Here is a 13541-nt window from a genome sequence, read left to right on the forward strand (position 1 = left end):
ATTTTCACTGTAAGTGATGGGAAGGGGAAAAGTTCCATTTTTGTGTGTGTTTTGGTTTATTTTGAGGCTTCACTGCAAGCATGTATATAATTTTATGCCCTCTATTTGCATGAGTAATCTCAAATTCAGGCATCAGTAGTCATGTGCTCTGGATATGAAAGCCAAACGCATCTTGAATTACACAGTCAAAAGTATTCCGTGCCCTCATGTTCTGGATTTTACCCAGAAGTTTAAGTTTCTAAACAGAAGTTTTAAATTTCTGGATTGCACTAACAGTAAAAGCTTTTTTAAAATCTGTAACATGAATGCCTCATGATTATAAATGTCAAGAGATGTGTCTGTTTCTTTGTTTTCAGGGATCTCCTTCAGACACTGACCGAGGACGAGCTGCACACACTGGAACGTAACCTGTGCATCTCTCAAGATGTAGATTTTCCTGTCAGAGCAGATCCTGAAGTACCCTCTGTCATTGCACCAGGCATAACTGCGACTTTGCCTCCTAAGGAACTTTCAGCAAAAGCTGAGAACACAGAGGCTGAGCTGGCTTGTTCCATGCAGTATGATGAGCAGGAGCTGGAGCAGCTGAACAGGATGGTACACAGAGTCGGCGATGAAATGTCTTCTCTGCTTTCCCCTCCAAGCATCTGTCAGTCTCCAGCTCACAGACCTAGCCTAAGAAATAGTTCTAGCACAGAAGCTTCACCAACAAGACACCATCTTGACAATTTAACTGATGAAGAGGACAGAGTGTTTTTTATGGATGACCTAGATGGAGCAGGAGAAGCTCTGGCTGGGTTGGATTCAGTAAGTGATACTTTTGCTTGGGTGAATAACCCTTGCCACGATTCAAAACAGAACCTGCAATATAGAGATGCTTTGCTTTATGAGAATGGCCATCAGACAGAGGAAACTTTGCTTTTAAAAGATGCTGAAAGTGACTTAAGCAATAATAACAATGTTGAAGATGGAAAACAGATGCCTGGCATTTCAGTTCCAAATTCATGCAGCTGTCTAGAAGGTCCAGACTCACAGTTATACCTCAATGGCTGGGATGCGTATGCTGATGATGCAGAAACGGCGGAAGTGATAGCCCACAGGACAGGGGGGATGAAAATATCTGCTACTGTAATATTCAATCCTAAATCTCCTTCTAGCTCAGAATCCCCAGTAACAACCCCAGAAGCAGCTATTAGTTGTATTCCTGGATCTGCTAATCCATTAGCAAATGAGGAGGAGGATGAATCCCATAAACTCAGTATAGCTGCCACAAACTGTCTAATTAATTCCTGTGTGTGTTGTGGCAGCTGTGAAGACAGCAGGGAGGACGGTGTTGAAGGTTTAAAGACTAAACATTCTGCAGGAGGTGTTGTAAATGCTTCATACACATTAGTAAAGTCTAAGGAAATGGACCATGTAGATAACTTGGACAATTCAGTCCCTGAGCAGGAAACATTAAAACCTGAAACTTCTGCTTTGTTAGCAGAAAGAGACTTTGGCAGTGAAGAGCAAAAACTGCCAGTCTCCTCTAAGTGCCTGGCACATTCCTCAGGTTCACAGGTAGGAGCAGAAAGTGACTCCCAAGGAGATACAGAAAGCATCTCAAATCAGCAGAAAAAGTGGGAGAAGAGAAAACAGCTGTGTGATAAAACAATGGACTACAATGAAGATGCTAGTAGTGAAAGGACAGCAAAAGAAGATGTAAAGTCACGATCTAGTTCAAGGTAAGAGCAACTTGATGTCTTGGTAGTAATTTGCATGTACATAAATTCCTGTATCCTTGTACTGAAGTGATTGGTGTATCATTAATGTTGATTTTAAGGACAAGAGTGTTGCAGGAATTTATCCATATATGTATTTTTAATGCAGATAGCTTTTTATTTGACGTCAGCTTTTCTAAAAAAGATTTGGAGATCATCTGAGTTTTAATCATCCAGAGTCTCTGTATCATTGAAATCGATGTTACATTACCTGCTTAATGTATCCAAGAGGGCATTGCTGCTAAAGGGTACCTGGGTCGTTACTTCCATTGTACTCTGCTGTTATAAAACAGGACAAGTGTGTCTGGCAAATACTAAAAAGTTAAATTTTGCATCAGTGCATGGGATTGAATTGTTATCTAAACACATTTTACCTTGGCTTCATTTGAGAGAAACGGGTTGATATGACCATGTTGCCTGTGGGTATCTGTGAATGTGTGTGCGCTGGAGGAGCCTAACAAAGTGCAGAAGTGGCTCTTAAGCCTGTTGGATCATTTCTGCCAAAGCTGATAGAAGAGTAGAGTTCATGGATTAGGGTTCTGCATATTTAATGACAATAAGGAACTTGCTAACATCATAATACTTGTAGTAAAGAAAATGCCAGGCTCCAGCTCAACTTTGATTAGATTTGGTTAGGACCTTATACAGATCAGTAGAAAACCTGACTTTGTTTTGCTTTACTGTTTAGAGGATAACTTGTTTTGTAGAGAGTCCTCAGTTTCCCTGAAGTATTAATATCATGAAGCAGAGGCAAGACATTAGAGATAATTACCTCTGTTTTCTGTATTTCTGTTGCAGTTGGCTTTATTTGTGTGTGACATGCAGATCTCTCATTTCATTATGTTCACAGAGTTCAGGATAACACAGTGGAGGTAGCTTGAACCACAAAGCATAACCACAATATAAAAGCTACAGAAATAAATGTACCAACTGAATTATGAAATATTTTATTGGTAGTGGAAATATAATCATGAGTTCTTTGGCCTAGACCTAACTGCTGTTTCAGGTTAAATACAACTTAGCATGCACAAAACTCGACTTATCTTTCTCACTCTGTTTGCTGTCTTAGGCTTGCAAGTATGATCATATTCAAGGCCTTACAACAGGGTTTCTCAGTGGACTTAATTTTAAAATGTAATTCACAAATCCCTTTGACATTTTTGTACCACTTCAAGTGGAATACTATGTAAAAACGTAGTGATTACTAAAAGTAATCACTGTGTTTAATCAGTTTTCTCATAAATGATAAAATATTCAGACTATTTTTCTACCAGTTTTTGCCTTGGGTAGGATAATAAATGAATTTTTGAGATTAGATCTGAAAAACATAATAAATCTATATATATATATGTATCTGTAAGCTACTGTTTCAGTTTCCCATGTTTTGTGAATGTAGTAACTTCTCTACTGACTTGTCCCACCTCTGTTAATATTTAAATACTTTATCTGAGAATTGTCCTTTTACAGAGAGTTCTGTAAGTCTGTCTTCCTGTTAGCTTTTGTTTGCTCCTGATTCCTGTCTGGCCTCTCCTGCCTGTTGTGATTTTGTAGACCTAAGTCACATTTTGTCAATGTGGTTACTTTTTCAGGTTGGAAAAGTCAGAGCCTACTTGATCAGAAGTTGTCCACAAATTGTCCATACCTTTGGTCATGCCTTATCTCTTGCCCTAAACAGTTTTCAATTATATGATTTCCTCTTAGCAAGAAGTGAATCAGAACTGCACTTACTCAAGATATGAGCAAACTGTGGATGTGCACAGTGGCATAATGGTTTTCAGTTGTTTTTCAATGTTTCTCAGTATTTGACGTGGAATTTTTACTAAGTGGCGTGCTGAGGTTCTTTTACAAGTTGTCTTGTATCTGTATCTTTTTGAAGTTATCTTGTATCTGATGCTAAAATTATTCTCCATGTGTTTACCAGTTAAGTCTTGCCATTTTATTACCTTTTATTTAGACTTTAAGATCATGGGCGGTTGTGCAGGCTGTTCTGGTTATTACACTGAATAATTTTGCATTGGTAGTAACTTGTCAGAGCTCATTGCTCTCCCTGGTTTTGCAGATCATAAAAACAAAGCTCCCAGGATGCCGAAGAAACTCAGCCATGACATCCCACCCTTCTGAGAAAGTGATTGTTTAACAGCTTCTCTCAATTTGTGATTAAGAATTATCTATGCTTTTTGGGCCCCTCCCTCTTAGGCTGTAGGTCCTTAGTTTTCTTAAAAGCCTTTTTGAGGTATTTTGACAGAACCTGCTTGGAAATCCAGAGGCTTGACAGATGAATCACCATTCTTCACAAGTTTCTTGACCCTTTCACAGAGCTCCCAAGAGGTTCCCTCTGCAGAAGTCATGTTGTTTCTTCTCAGACAGATCCTCACATTGTCTACGTATTTTAGCTTTTGATACATTTTTAAGTTGTTTGGTATGATCATCAGGCTCACAGAGCTAGAGCTGTTTGAATCCCCGTGGAGTCCTTCTTATTTTTAGGGATGGCACCTTTAGACTCCAGGCATCATGGAAGTTTTAAAAGAGAGCTTAATAATACATCTCATTCATTCTTGAGTTCTAAAACTCTTGGGTGAATGTTTTTGAATATTTTGTTAACAAGTTGGTGGGATTTGTCTGTTTTCACCAGTCTCTTACACAGATACTTTGTTGATTACTTCTAATTAGCTGAATTCATTTTTGAGGCTACAGTACATCTGTTACTAATTGTCAAGTATTCCACCTTTGCAGCAGTAGAGATGGATGTATTTTGTTACTGGATTGTTGCAGCTTTATGGAAGCATTCCAAATAAATACCAACTTCTTAGGTATATTCTGTGAAAGGTGGAGATGCTGGGGTTCTACTGAGAACTAGATTAAAAATTTATATATGGATATATCTCATTTTTTCCATATATGTATGTATATAAGATTTGGGTCTTGCCTCTGAATCACTAGTCATGCTATCAGCAAAAGAGATAATTCAGTTACAAAACAGAACTTTGTGGACCTTTCCTTACTCATGCTGCCGGGGCAATGACTAATCACTGCCTTTTGACGGTATTTTTAAATTGGAAGATCACATTGGGCTTCTATGACTGCTCCCTATTACATGTTTGTGAATGCCAACTTAACCATAGGGGAAATGTTGGAGGCAGTAGATTATTTTCAGAATGATGGACCCATTAGCTAAAACAATAAACAATCTCATACACATGGAATAGCTGCAGGATAGGCTCATATATCAAGCTGATAAATGTATTAACTTCCTAGTTACTGTAAGTCAACAAGTAGAAGAAAATTTTCTTTCCGTTTTCTGAATAAAACAGCTCTCAGATGTGTATGTTGTGACACAAACTGTTTGTTTTAGTGAGTCAGTCATCTTACTACACAATATGACATTATAGCTATGATCTCTGTGATCCTGATGGGTTTACCATAATAATCCTTGTATCTGAAATAACTGGTATTTCAAGCTTCCCTGTCTAGCCTCAAAATTCAGTGGAGTTTAAAACACAGGTTAAACACTCTTCTACTAAAGATTTCATAGAATCATAGAACGGTTTGGGTTGGAAGGGACCTTAAAGATCATCTTGTTCCAAACCCCTGCCATGGGCAGAGACACCTCCCACTAGATCACATTGCTCAAAGCCCCAATGCAAACTCGAACCCTTCCAGAGATGGGACCTTTGCAGGTTCTCTGGGCAACCTGTGCCAGGGCCTCACCACCCTCATAGTAAAGAATTTCTTTGTATCTAATCAAAACCTACCCTCCTTCAGTTTGAAGCCATCCCTCCTCGTCCTGTCACTACCTGCGTGTGTAAAAAGTCCTTCTCCATCCTTCTTGTGGGCTCTCTTCTGGTACTGGAAGACTACAGGTCACCCTGAAGCCTTCTCTTGTCCAGGCTGAACAATTCCAATTCTCTCAGCCTTTCCTCATAAGAGAGGTGCTCCATCCCTCTTGGTGGCCTCCTCTGGACTTGCTCCAACAGGTCCATGTCCTTCGTATGATGGGGCCCCAGAGCTGGATGCAGCGCTGCAGGTGAGGTCTCACCAGAGCAGGGCAGAGGGGCAGAATCCCCTCCCTCCTGTGCTGCCCACGGTGCTTTGGATGATCCCAGGACAGGGAGGTTTCTGGGCTGAGTGCCCATGGCTGGGTCATGTCCAGCCTCTCACCCACAGCACCCCCAAGTCCTTCTCAAGGCTGCTCTGGTTCTGTTCATCCCCAGCCTGTGCTGACCCTGGGAGCTGCCCTGACCCAGGTGCAGCACCAGCACTTGGTCTTGTTACAGCTCATGAGATTCCCATGGGCCACTTCTTGAGCTTGTCCAGGTCCCTCTGGATGGAATCCTGTCCCTCAGGTGTGTCAGCTGCACCCCCCAGTTTGGTATCACCTGCAAATGTGCTGAGGGTGCACTCAATCCCTTCATCTGTGTCATTAATGAAGATATTAAGTAATTCTGGTCCCAAGTAGGCACCTTGGAGGGACACCACTTGTTACTGATGTCTGTAAGATTTGAGCTGTTGACCACTGCTCTCTGAATCTGACCATCAGCCAATTTCTTATCCATGTAGCAGTTCATGCATTGAATCCATCTCTCTCCAATTTACATACAAGGATGTTCTGAGGGACAGTGTCCAAGGCTTTAGAGAAGTGCAGCTAAATGACATCCCATAGCCCTTCCCTTCTCTGCTGATGGAGTCACACTGTAAACAGAAGAATCTCACTGGGTATTGGCAGGTCTCTGCTACTTGGGTTTTTAAGTCTTAGTTCATGTTGTGCCTTTCCTTGTTATCTGCTTGTATCAGAGATACCAAACACCAACAGCACGCAAATCCTGGGCAGCAGTGCTAATGAGATGCAATATGAGAAAAGCACCAGCAACGATGCAGTATCTGATTTGCTGAAGGGACAAGGTGATAAATAAAGGCTGTCATGTAGCAAAACAAACTGTTAAAGGGGAAAAGCCATGTCAGAATAGAAGAGGATAAAACTGCGAAAAAACACTATTTGGTGTTTTGGGGTAAAAAAGGACATGAACCCTAAAACCAAGCTTTAAATCTGTATCTAGTATTCTTTGTTTTTCAACTGGAAGAAAACTACACAGATTTTTTTTTTTAAAAAAGTTCATTTAAACATAAAATTCTACTGTCTCTTTCACAGAAGAAAGAACACTACAAAGAGGGAAGATTTTTTTTTGTGTGTGTTTTGTAAATATTTGTCTTTCTGTTCTTTCTGGAGCTGAGGAGTCCATGTAAACCTGCTAATGTTTTATGAAATTTGGGAACTTGTTTGATATTGTCATACAACGCTGGTGTTTTCATGTTTTAATCTTAAATACCTGGTTCTCTTGCATGATTGTTTCTCTACATACTGACTTCAAAAAAGTTTTGATATAAAAAAGGGATTTTTAAGTAGTTTCTTTCATTTGCACTGTAGGTCTATTTAAAATGTCTAGCTTAAGTTTCACAATTTTAATTTTTTTTTGCATTTTCCTTGATCTGATGAATGTATTCTTGATGAAGCCCTTTGCAGTGTACCTGACAGTTGGCAAAAGGAGCTGCAGTTGGTAGTGAGGAGAATCTCTTGCCTTCACCCTTCCTGCACAGCTCGATGCTGACACTGTTTGCATTTACTTGTGGGGGTTAAAAAATAGAATATTTTGCCCTATGCTTTTGCAGTGTAAGGCAGAAGTATGAGGCATCCTTGGAAAAGCATGTTTTGTTATTTGTTGATCTATATTGCAACTCTAGAATAAGAGGAATAATTTATTCTTTAGCTTAGTATTCAAGTTGCCTCTTTTCCTAGTCTTGCAATTATTTAATCCTAAATTGTATATATTGTACAATATTTATATGATGTAATATATTAAGAATTTTATTTCCTCAGCAAGTTAGAATAGCTCTGTAAAAAAAAAGAACACTTGTTTCAGACAGTTGGTTTTTAATCTTGATTTTTTTGCCCTGTACTTTACTTTGTTCGCTCCTTAGCATCATGTGACATTCACGTTTTCAGGAAAACAACTTTAAGAAAGGTCATTCCACCTTTATAAATGCATGGAAAAGAGCCATTCAGCCATTTGTATTTTGGGGATGGCTAACATTTGCTAAAAAAAAAACCCAAAACAAATTCACACAAAGTACCTTTCTAGCTTGTCTGAGTTTTTAGCTTTTCTACAAGTATTCCTTTATCAAAACCAGATTAATTGATACTGAAATTCAAATTAACTTGATTAAATGTCTTAAATTCATGCTTTTCTGTAATATTCCCATCACAGTAAGATTTAGGAAAATTGTGTGTGTTTTTACATGAAAATGGTGCCTTTTCCATAAAAAATTAATGGGCAGCTGTGCAAGCTCACATAAACAAAAATATGTCTGTTTATTGTGTTGTACTGATTAGTCTTTTAAGGAGCTGTTCAGGAGAAAGAAAAATTCTCATCAGCAAAAAGCAAATAGTACTTGATTGGGAATCAAGCATCAGCCTTTTAACTGCAAAACTTCCCTTAAGCAATCTTTTATCTGGCTTTTGATTGAAGTTCTTTGTTCCCCTTCTAGTATTTTGTTTATTGCCTTTGTGCAACTAGCCAAATTCAGATTCAGTATAAATTAATCTTTTCAGTCCCTCCTCCCCTTCTTTTTTACAATGCAAGTCTCAAATTTGAAATGGCAGTGTTTTACTTTGCCTGTTGAACACTGATTTTGTGCAGTATCCTATAACACAACTGCCATTATAAAGCTTTAGTGTTCGCTGTTTTATACCAGCTTCCCTTTTACTAGGTCCAGATATCAATTAAAGCAACAGTGAACCACATTAGCTTTCAACACAAGGATTCCTGAAATAACAGGTTAAAAAGTTTCAAAAGATAATTTTTGAGTGGATTGAGTGTGACACATGAGGCTTTAGAGTCAGCCCTCATGCAGTGAGCCAGTCAAACAATACTTACGCCAATTAACTATTGTAATAGGAAATGTAATTGTATTCAATTAGTAGCATTCATGAAGAAATTGTCCCCTGAAACAGAGGTTTAATTAAATGTAAGAGTCTAGAAATAAATTCCAGTAGAAAAAAGCATGGATAAAATAAAGGTGGCTTTCAGTTTGTTTTTTCTTTTTAGAATAGTTACAAAAAGTGGCCAACAGCTTTCAATAAAGGGTTCATGGGTTCAGTCTGCCAGTCTTCCATGAAAAGAGGCAGCCATATCACCACCACATGTCACTTGCTCCGTGTCCTCAAATCTTTATTCTGTAGTTTTATCAGAAGTGCTGAAGAATTATGTTTTGATGAGCATGGACAGTGGTTTTATCCAGTGCTAGAATGTAATTTTTAAGACAGCACTGTAGGCGTTTAAGACCTGCAAATGAAAGAAACTTTTTGCCACCTTCCCCAGTTTAAGCAGTCCCATGAATCCCAATCCAAAATAACATTATTGCAAATGAGCCTGAGGTGGAGAAGCCCAGGTCACCGGTGGGCTGATGTGGGAAGGAAAGGTTAGCAGCTCTCAGCTGCAGAATGTGGCTTTATGCACAGACTTTCTCTTATAATTGTGCTAATGAATGTGTGTGCTGAGCCATCATCAGCTGATAATGGCAATCTTGAGATGTGAAAAACAGGTCAGTTCACCTCAGGGTCTACCAGCACCTTAGAGAAGCAGAGAGATCTTCAGGCAGACATTAGTAAGAAGAAAACTCTACAGTTATCCTGAGACTGTGAGTACTGAGAGGGAAAGCAGTGAGTATATTAGGAGTCTTTATTTGTTGGTTGTAGTTTTTTGTTTTGTTTTTCTGGTTTTTTTTAAAAAGCTAGTTAGTATAACACTTAAAGTATAAAACAGAGTTATCATTATTGGATTCCCATTTCTTGGTACTAAATAAACATAAAACTTCTTATGTGACGAGTTACAGCCTGAATATGAACCAGTAATCATAATTGTGAATATGAACACTGTAAATCATAAATACTGTTTCTGGTACAGTAATTCAGTAATATGGAGTATTACAGTAATTCAGTCTATATGGATACACAGGAATGAGAAAAATGTTTACATGTTGTAACTGCCTAGACAACACATAGTTTATTACAACAAACTAATGCCTGTGAGCATGGTTTGTGTCAAGTGTGTAGAAGCAGTTTGCATTGCTAAATGATGACTGACTGCATGGATATCTAACCCTGAAGTCAGCAGATTGTTCAGCATGGTCAGGTTTGTGCCCCAAGACAAAAATGGAGGAGTGGAAAATGAAGGCATTTATAAAGCAGTTTAGAATGGCAAACAGTGTTAATACAAGGCTTAAAAGCCAATGAGATGGTGGAACTGGTGAGGAGTTGTGCTGATAGGAAATGATAAGGAGAGAAGATTGAAATGAGAGGCAAAGTATGGAGAAGAGATGAGGTGAGGCTTACTGTCTGTTCAGAAGACATCTGTGAAGATGAAAGTAAAGACAGTGTTGAGCTAGTTGGTAATACCAGCTGGCTGTGGGCCATTATGTTCATTGTGCTCACTGGGTTTACTTGCTATTAAGGTCCTTTATTGTTTTGCTTGCTTTCTCAGATTGTCCATCCTGCATATTAAGCTGATGGTAGGAAGTGATTTCATGTCTTGGGACAACGTTGGCAATAAATAATATCTGCTCTTAGCAGAGAGGTGGAACTTTAGGGTCATGGTTGGTTTGGTTTATGTTTCAGCCTGGAGAATTTAACTCCCCAAAAGTGTGCATGAACTTTTCAAGTTCTTAGGAAAAATGCAAGCCCTTTGGGTTCTATGTAAGAGCTTAAAACCTTAAATTCTTTAGAACAAAACAAAACCATAGAAAACTAGAACCTAAGAAAATTGAATTTAAGTGCTTAAATACTTATATTAATATATATCAATAACTGAAATATTTTGATTGGACTGCAAATGTATCAGCCAGAGCTTCACAGAAGGCACTGAAGGATAGCAAACCTGACATCTTTCAGAAAAATTATTACTACAAAAATCAGTCGGCAGGATTATTACACTGGAAAAATCTGGAAATGGTGAGGTGGTGAAAGAGCATAGAAGATGCTGAGTTTGTTACTTGTTCTTGTTTCCTGGTTCTGCTGTTCAAAGGTTATTCTGAATGAAAGAGTGATGTGCTTTACTTGCAAAACAGAAGCAATGATGTATTTGCTGTAAGACAATGAGTTAACAAAATTTGATGGTAAATGTAAGAGAGGTTTAACAAGGTTTGATGGCAAGGTACACTTCAGAATTGAGTTGCATAGAGGGCAGGGTCAAACAAGGCTGCTAGAGAGACACTTTTATTGAGTCTTGAGGTTCAAAGAGGAGCGTGGCTGCAGCTGGATCCGGACTTAGTCCCAGATGTGAGCAATGGTTTATGTCTAAAGGATTATTTTTATATGTGCAGTCTTTTTATCACTTAGCTAATATTTCAACATTTCAGCATGCTTATTCCCAATTCACTTACTCAGTATCTGGTGTGATAAAGGCTTTACTCAGCCTTGAGGAGTGATCATGAGAGGCATCCCAACAGGGGAGGCTCTAGCATGCAGCCTGCTGCCACGCAGGAGAGCTCAGCAGGCCCTGGACTGGCCACTACTTTTGGGCCAAGATGAGTGACTTACAGTCATACTTGTACTTTGTACATTGTACTTTGGTTGGTGTGTGCTCAAGTAACTCTCAGCTGCTGTGCAAGATTTATGGCCCTTTGGCTACTGTGGTGTTACCTGTCTCTCCAAAGCCCAGTTTGGGTACAGACTGCCATTTCTGGCTTTTGCTTAAAAAGAAAAGGGGGGTGAGCACACCACCACACCCGCCTAATCATGGTGAGAAATTGTGTGCTAATGTTTTTTTTAAATATCATTCAGCTGCTGTAAAACAGATAATAAAATTACATTTTAGTAGCATGACCGTATTGTAAGATTGGATGGGTAAAGGTGATGAGCTATAAAAGAGTAAGCCTTTGTTTAAATGCATATATCTCTTCATAATGAGCAGAATTAGCAAGGGAAATTACATAAAACGAATGAAAGTTAAATAGATTTTTGTTCAAGTCTGATAAAATTATTTTCCGCTTGTGAAGTCTCTCCTTTCAACTAAAGCATGGCACACTTGGGATTTATTTTCAGATTGGCAGTCAGAAATGAGAAACATGAAGGGTACATTTTCCGAGTGATTAGTGGGAGGTATGCAAACAAATCCTATTATTTCTTAGTGGGATTAGAGCACATACCTTCCATACACTGCTTTGAAGAATTCCCCTTAAGCGTTTTTCCAGACTTCTAGCTGAAAAAATAGCTGTAATAGTAAATTTGGTAGAAGAAAAGAGTTTAGAACAAAGCTGGTTTGCATATATCTAAAAGCAAAAGAACATAAAAAAATCTGCTAATATTTGTGGAGAAGTAAACCCTGACCTATATAATTGCCTCTCTCTTAACTGGAGATGGTTCTTAGATTTCTCTTTGCATTGTCCAAAGATTTCTGTTGACTGAATATCTGAGTTGAGCTGGCTTGAATGAATCTTCTGCACCGCCTAGAGCAAATACAACTTTGATATCTCTGCTCAAGATTACATATTTTCTAATCTCATATAATTTGATTTTTTTCTCAGCTTGTGGAATTTCCAGTAGCTGAGCATAAATTGTTACTCAAACAATAAATTAGTCTTTACAAGGTAGTTTTTTAAGTGCTTATGAAACTATTTTTACTCCTCTAATCCTAGTTTATGGTGATAATATGATATGAGATCTCAAATGGTGTGTTATTTAGAGGCTTTTCATTAGTCCAGGGATGCCAGAGACAAGTTGTCTACCATTCATTTAAATTAGTCATTCCCTTTTACTTAGTAGCTAGTGGATTTCTACTAATGAAGTGTCAGTGGTTTGCTATGGGACTGCTCATGATTATCTGTTCATGGTTATCTGTTGGCTCAAAGCACAAAATTTGTGCTATGGTACATATGTGGCACTTATGGGGACTGAGCAAACTTAGGGGCAGGTGTATTATCTTCAGCTCCATCACTGAAGTGTCAACTTTGTTTTTTTAACAAACCTTTTCCTTCCATTGGGGAGCAAATGCAGGTCAAACTTGTCACAGTATTCAGAAGTTTTTGAAGCGTATGGATTACTGTGCCTTGGCCTGAAACCCAAGATGACTTTATGAACTTTCAGTTTTGTTATGCCTTCAGTTTTAGGTTATACCACATTTAGCAGCATGGGAAAGCTATTCCCTCCATCTCCAATGAAAATGTAAGACTTGCAGTCATTTCCTGAATGTTTTAACTGTGTGGCGTGAATTAAATTGAAGATTGCTGGAAGATGTGTGCTCGCTGACTTTGCTGAATTCCCTGTCCTTTTGGGAAGAGAACAGAATAGGTTTGTATCATTTTCTGAAGAGCAAAAGATGCAACTGCCAGTTTATTCTTATTTCTGTATAACCCATGAGAAGCCGTGACTTATCGCAATGCTCTGTTTTTGCCTTTGCTCGCTTCAGCAGTTCATTTTGTTTCCGTATGTTTTTTCAGTTCTCAGGATGGCTTACGTGATTCCCCCCTCAGCTCCATCTCCAGCAGTGACTATGAGAGTGTTTCTGTCACTACATGTAGTCTCTCCAGCATATACGCTCTGAGGTAATAACGTCACTTTGCAGTCAGATTTGACGAATGCTATTGAGTTATGCTTGGTTAAAAATTTTCATTGAATTAATCAAGTGACAGCAACACTTCTGAGTATTCTTCCTTTTGAACAACAGGTGCTTTTTGGTTTGTTTTTTATTTAACCTGCCAGCTTTCTTTAGTGCTGTGACAATATGAGGCTACTAT

The 13541-nt window shown here is 38.7% G+C and overlaps 1 protein-coding gene across 5 annotated transcripts in view; it reads left to right on the forward strand.

Moving 5' to 3' along the window:
* The window catches only part of ZFYVE28 (zinc finger FYVE-type containing 28), a 145905-nt gene that overhangs the window by 101110 nt on the left and 31254 nt on the right, over nt 1-13541 (forward strand). For 2 of the 5 annotated variants that reach the window (XM_058838453.1, XM_058838454.1), the window contains exons 8-9: nt 357-1721; nt 13245-13349. In XM_058838453.1, coding sequence (XP_058694436.1) covers nt 357-1721; nt 13245-13349 — 1470 coding nt within the window. Of the gene's footprint in view, nt 1-356; nt 1722-13244; nt 13350-13541 lie in introns of those variants that run through there. The other 3 variants (XM_058838455.1, XM_058838456.1, XM_058838457.1) reach the window with 2 other exon arrangements.

Source organism: Poecile atricapillus, chromosome 4 (genome assembly GCF_030490865.1).
Source record: "Poecile atricapillus isolate bPoeAtr1 chromosome 4, bPoeAtr1.hap1, whole genome shotgun sequence".
Classification (NCBI taxonomy): domain Eukaryota; kingdom Metazoa; phylum Chordata; class Aves; order Passeriformes; family Paridae; genus Poecile; species Poecile atricapillus.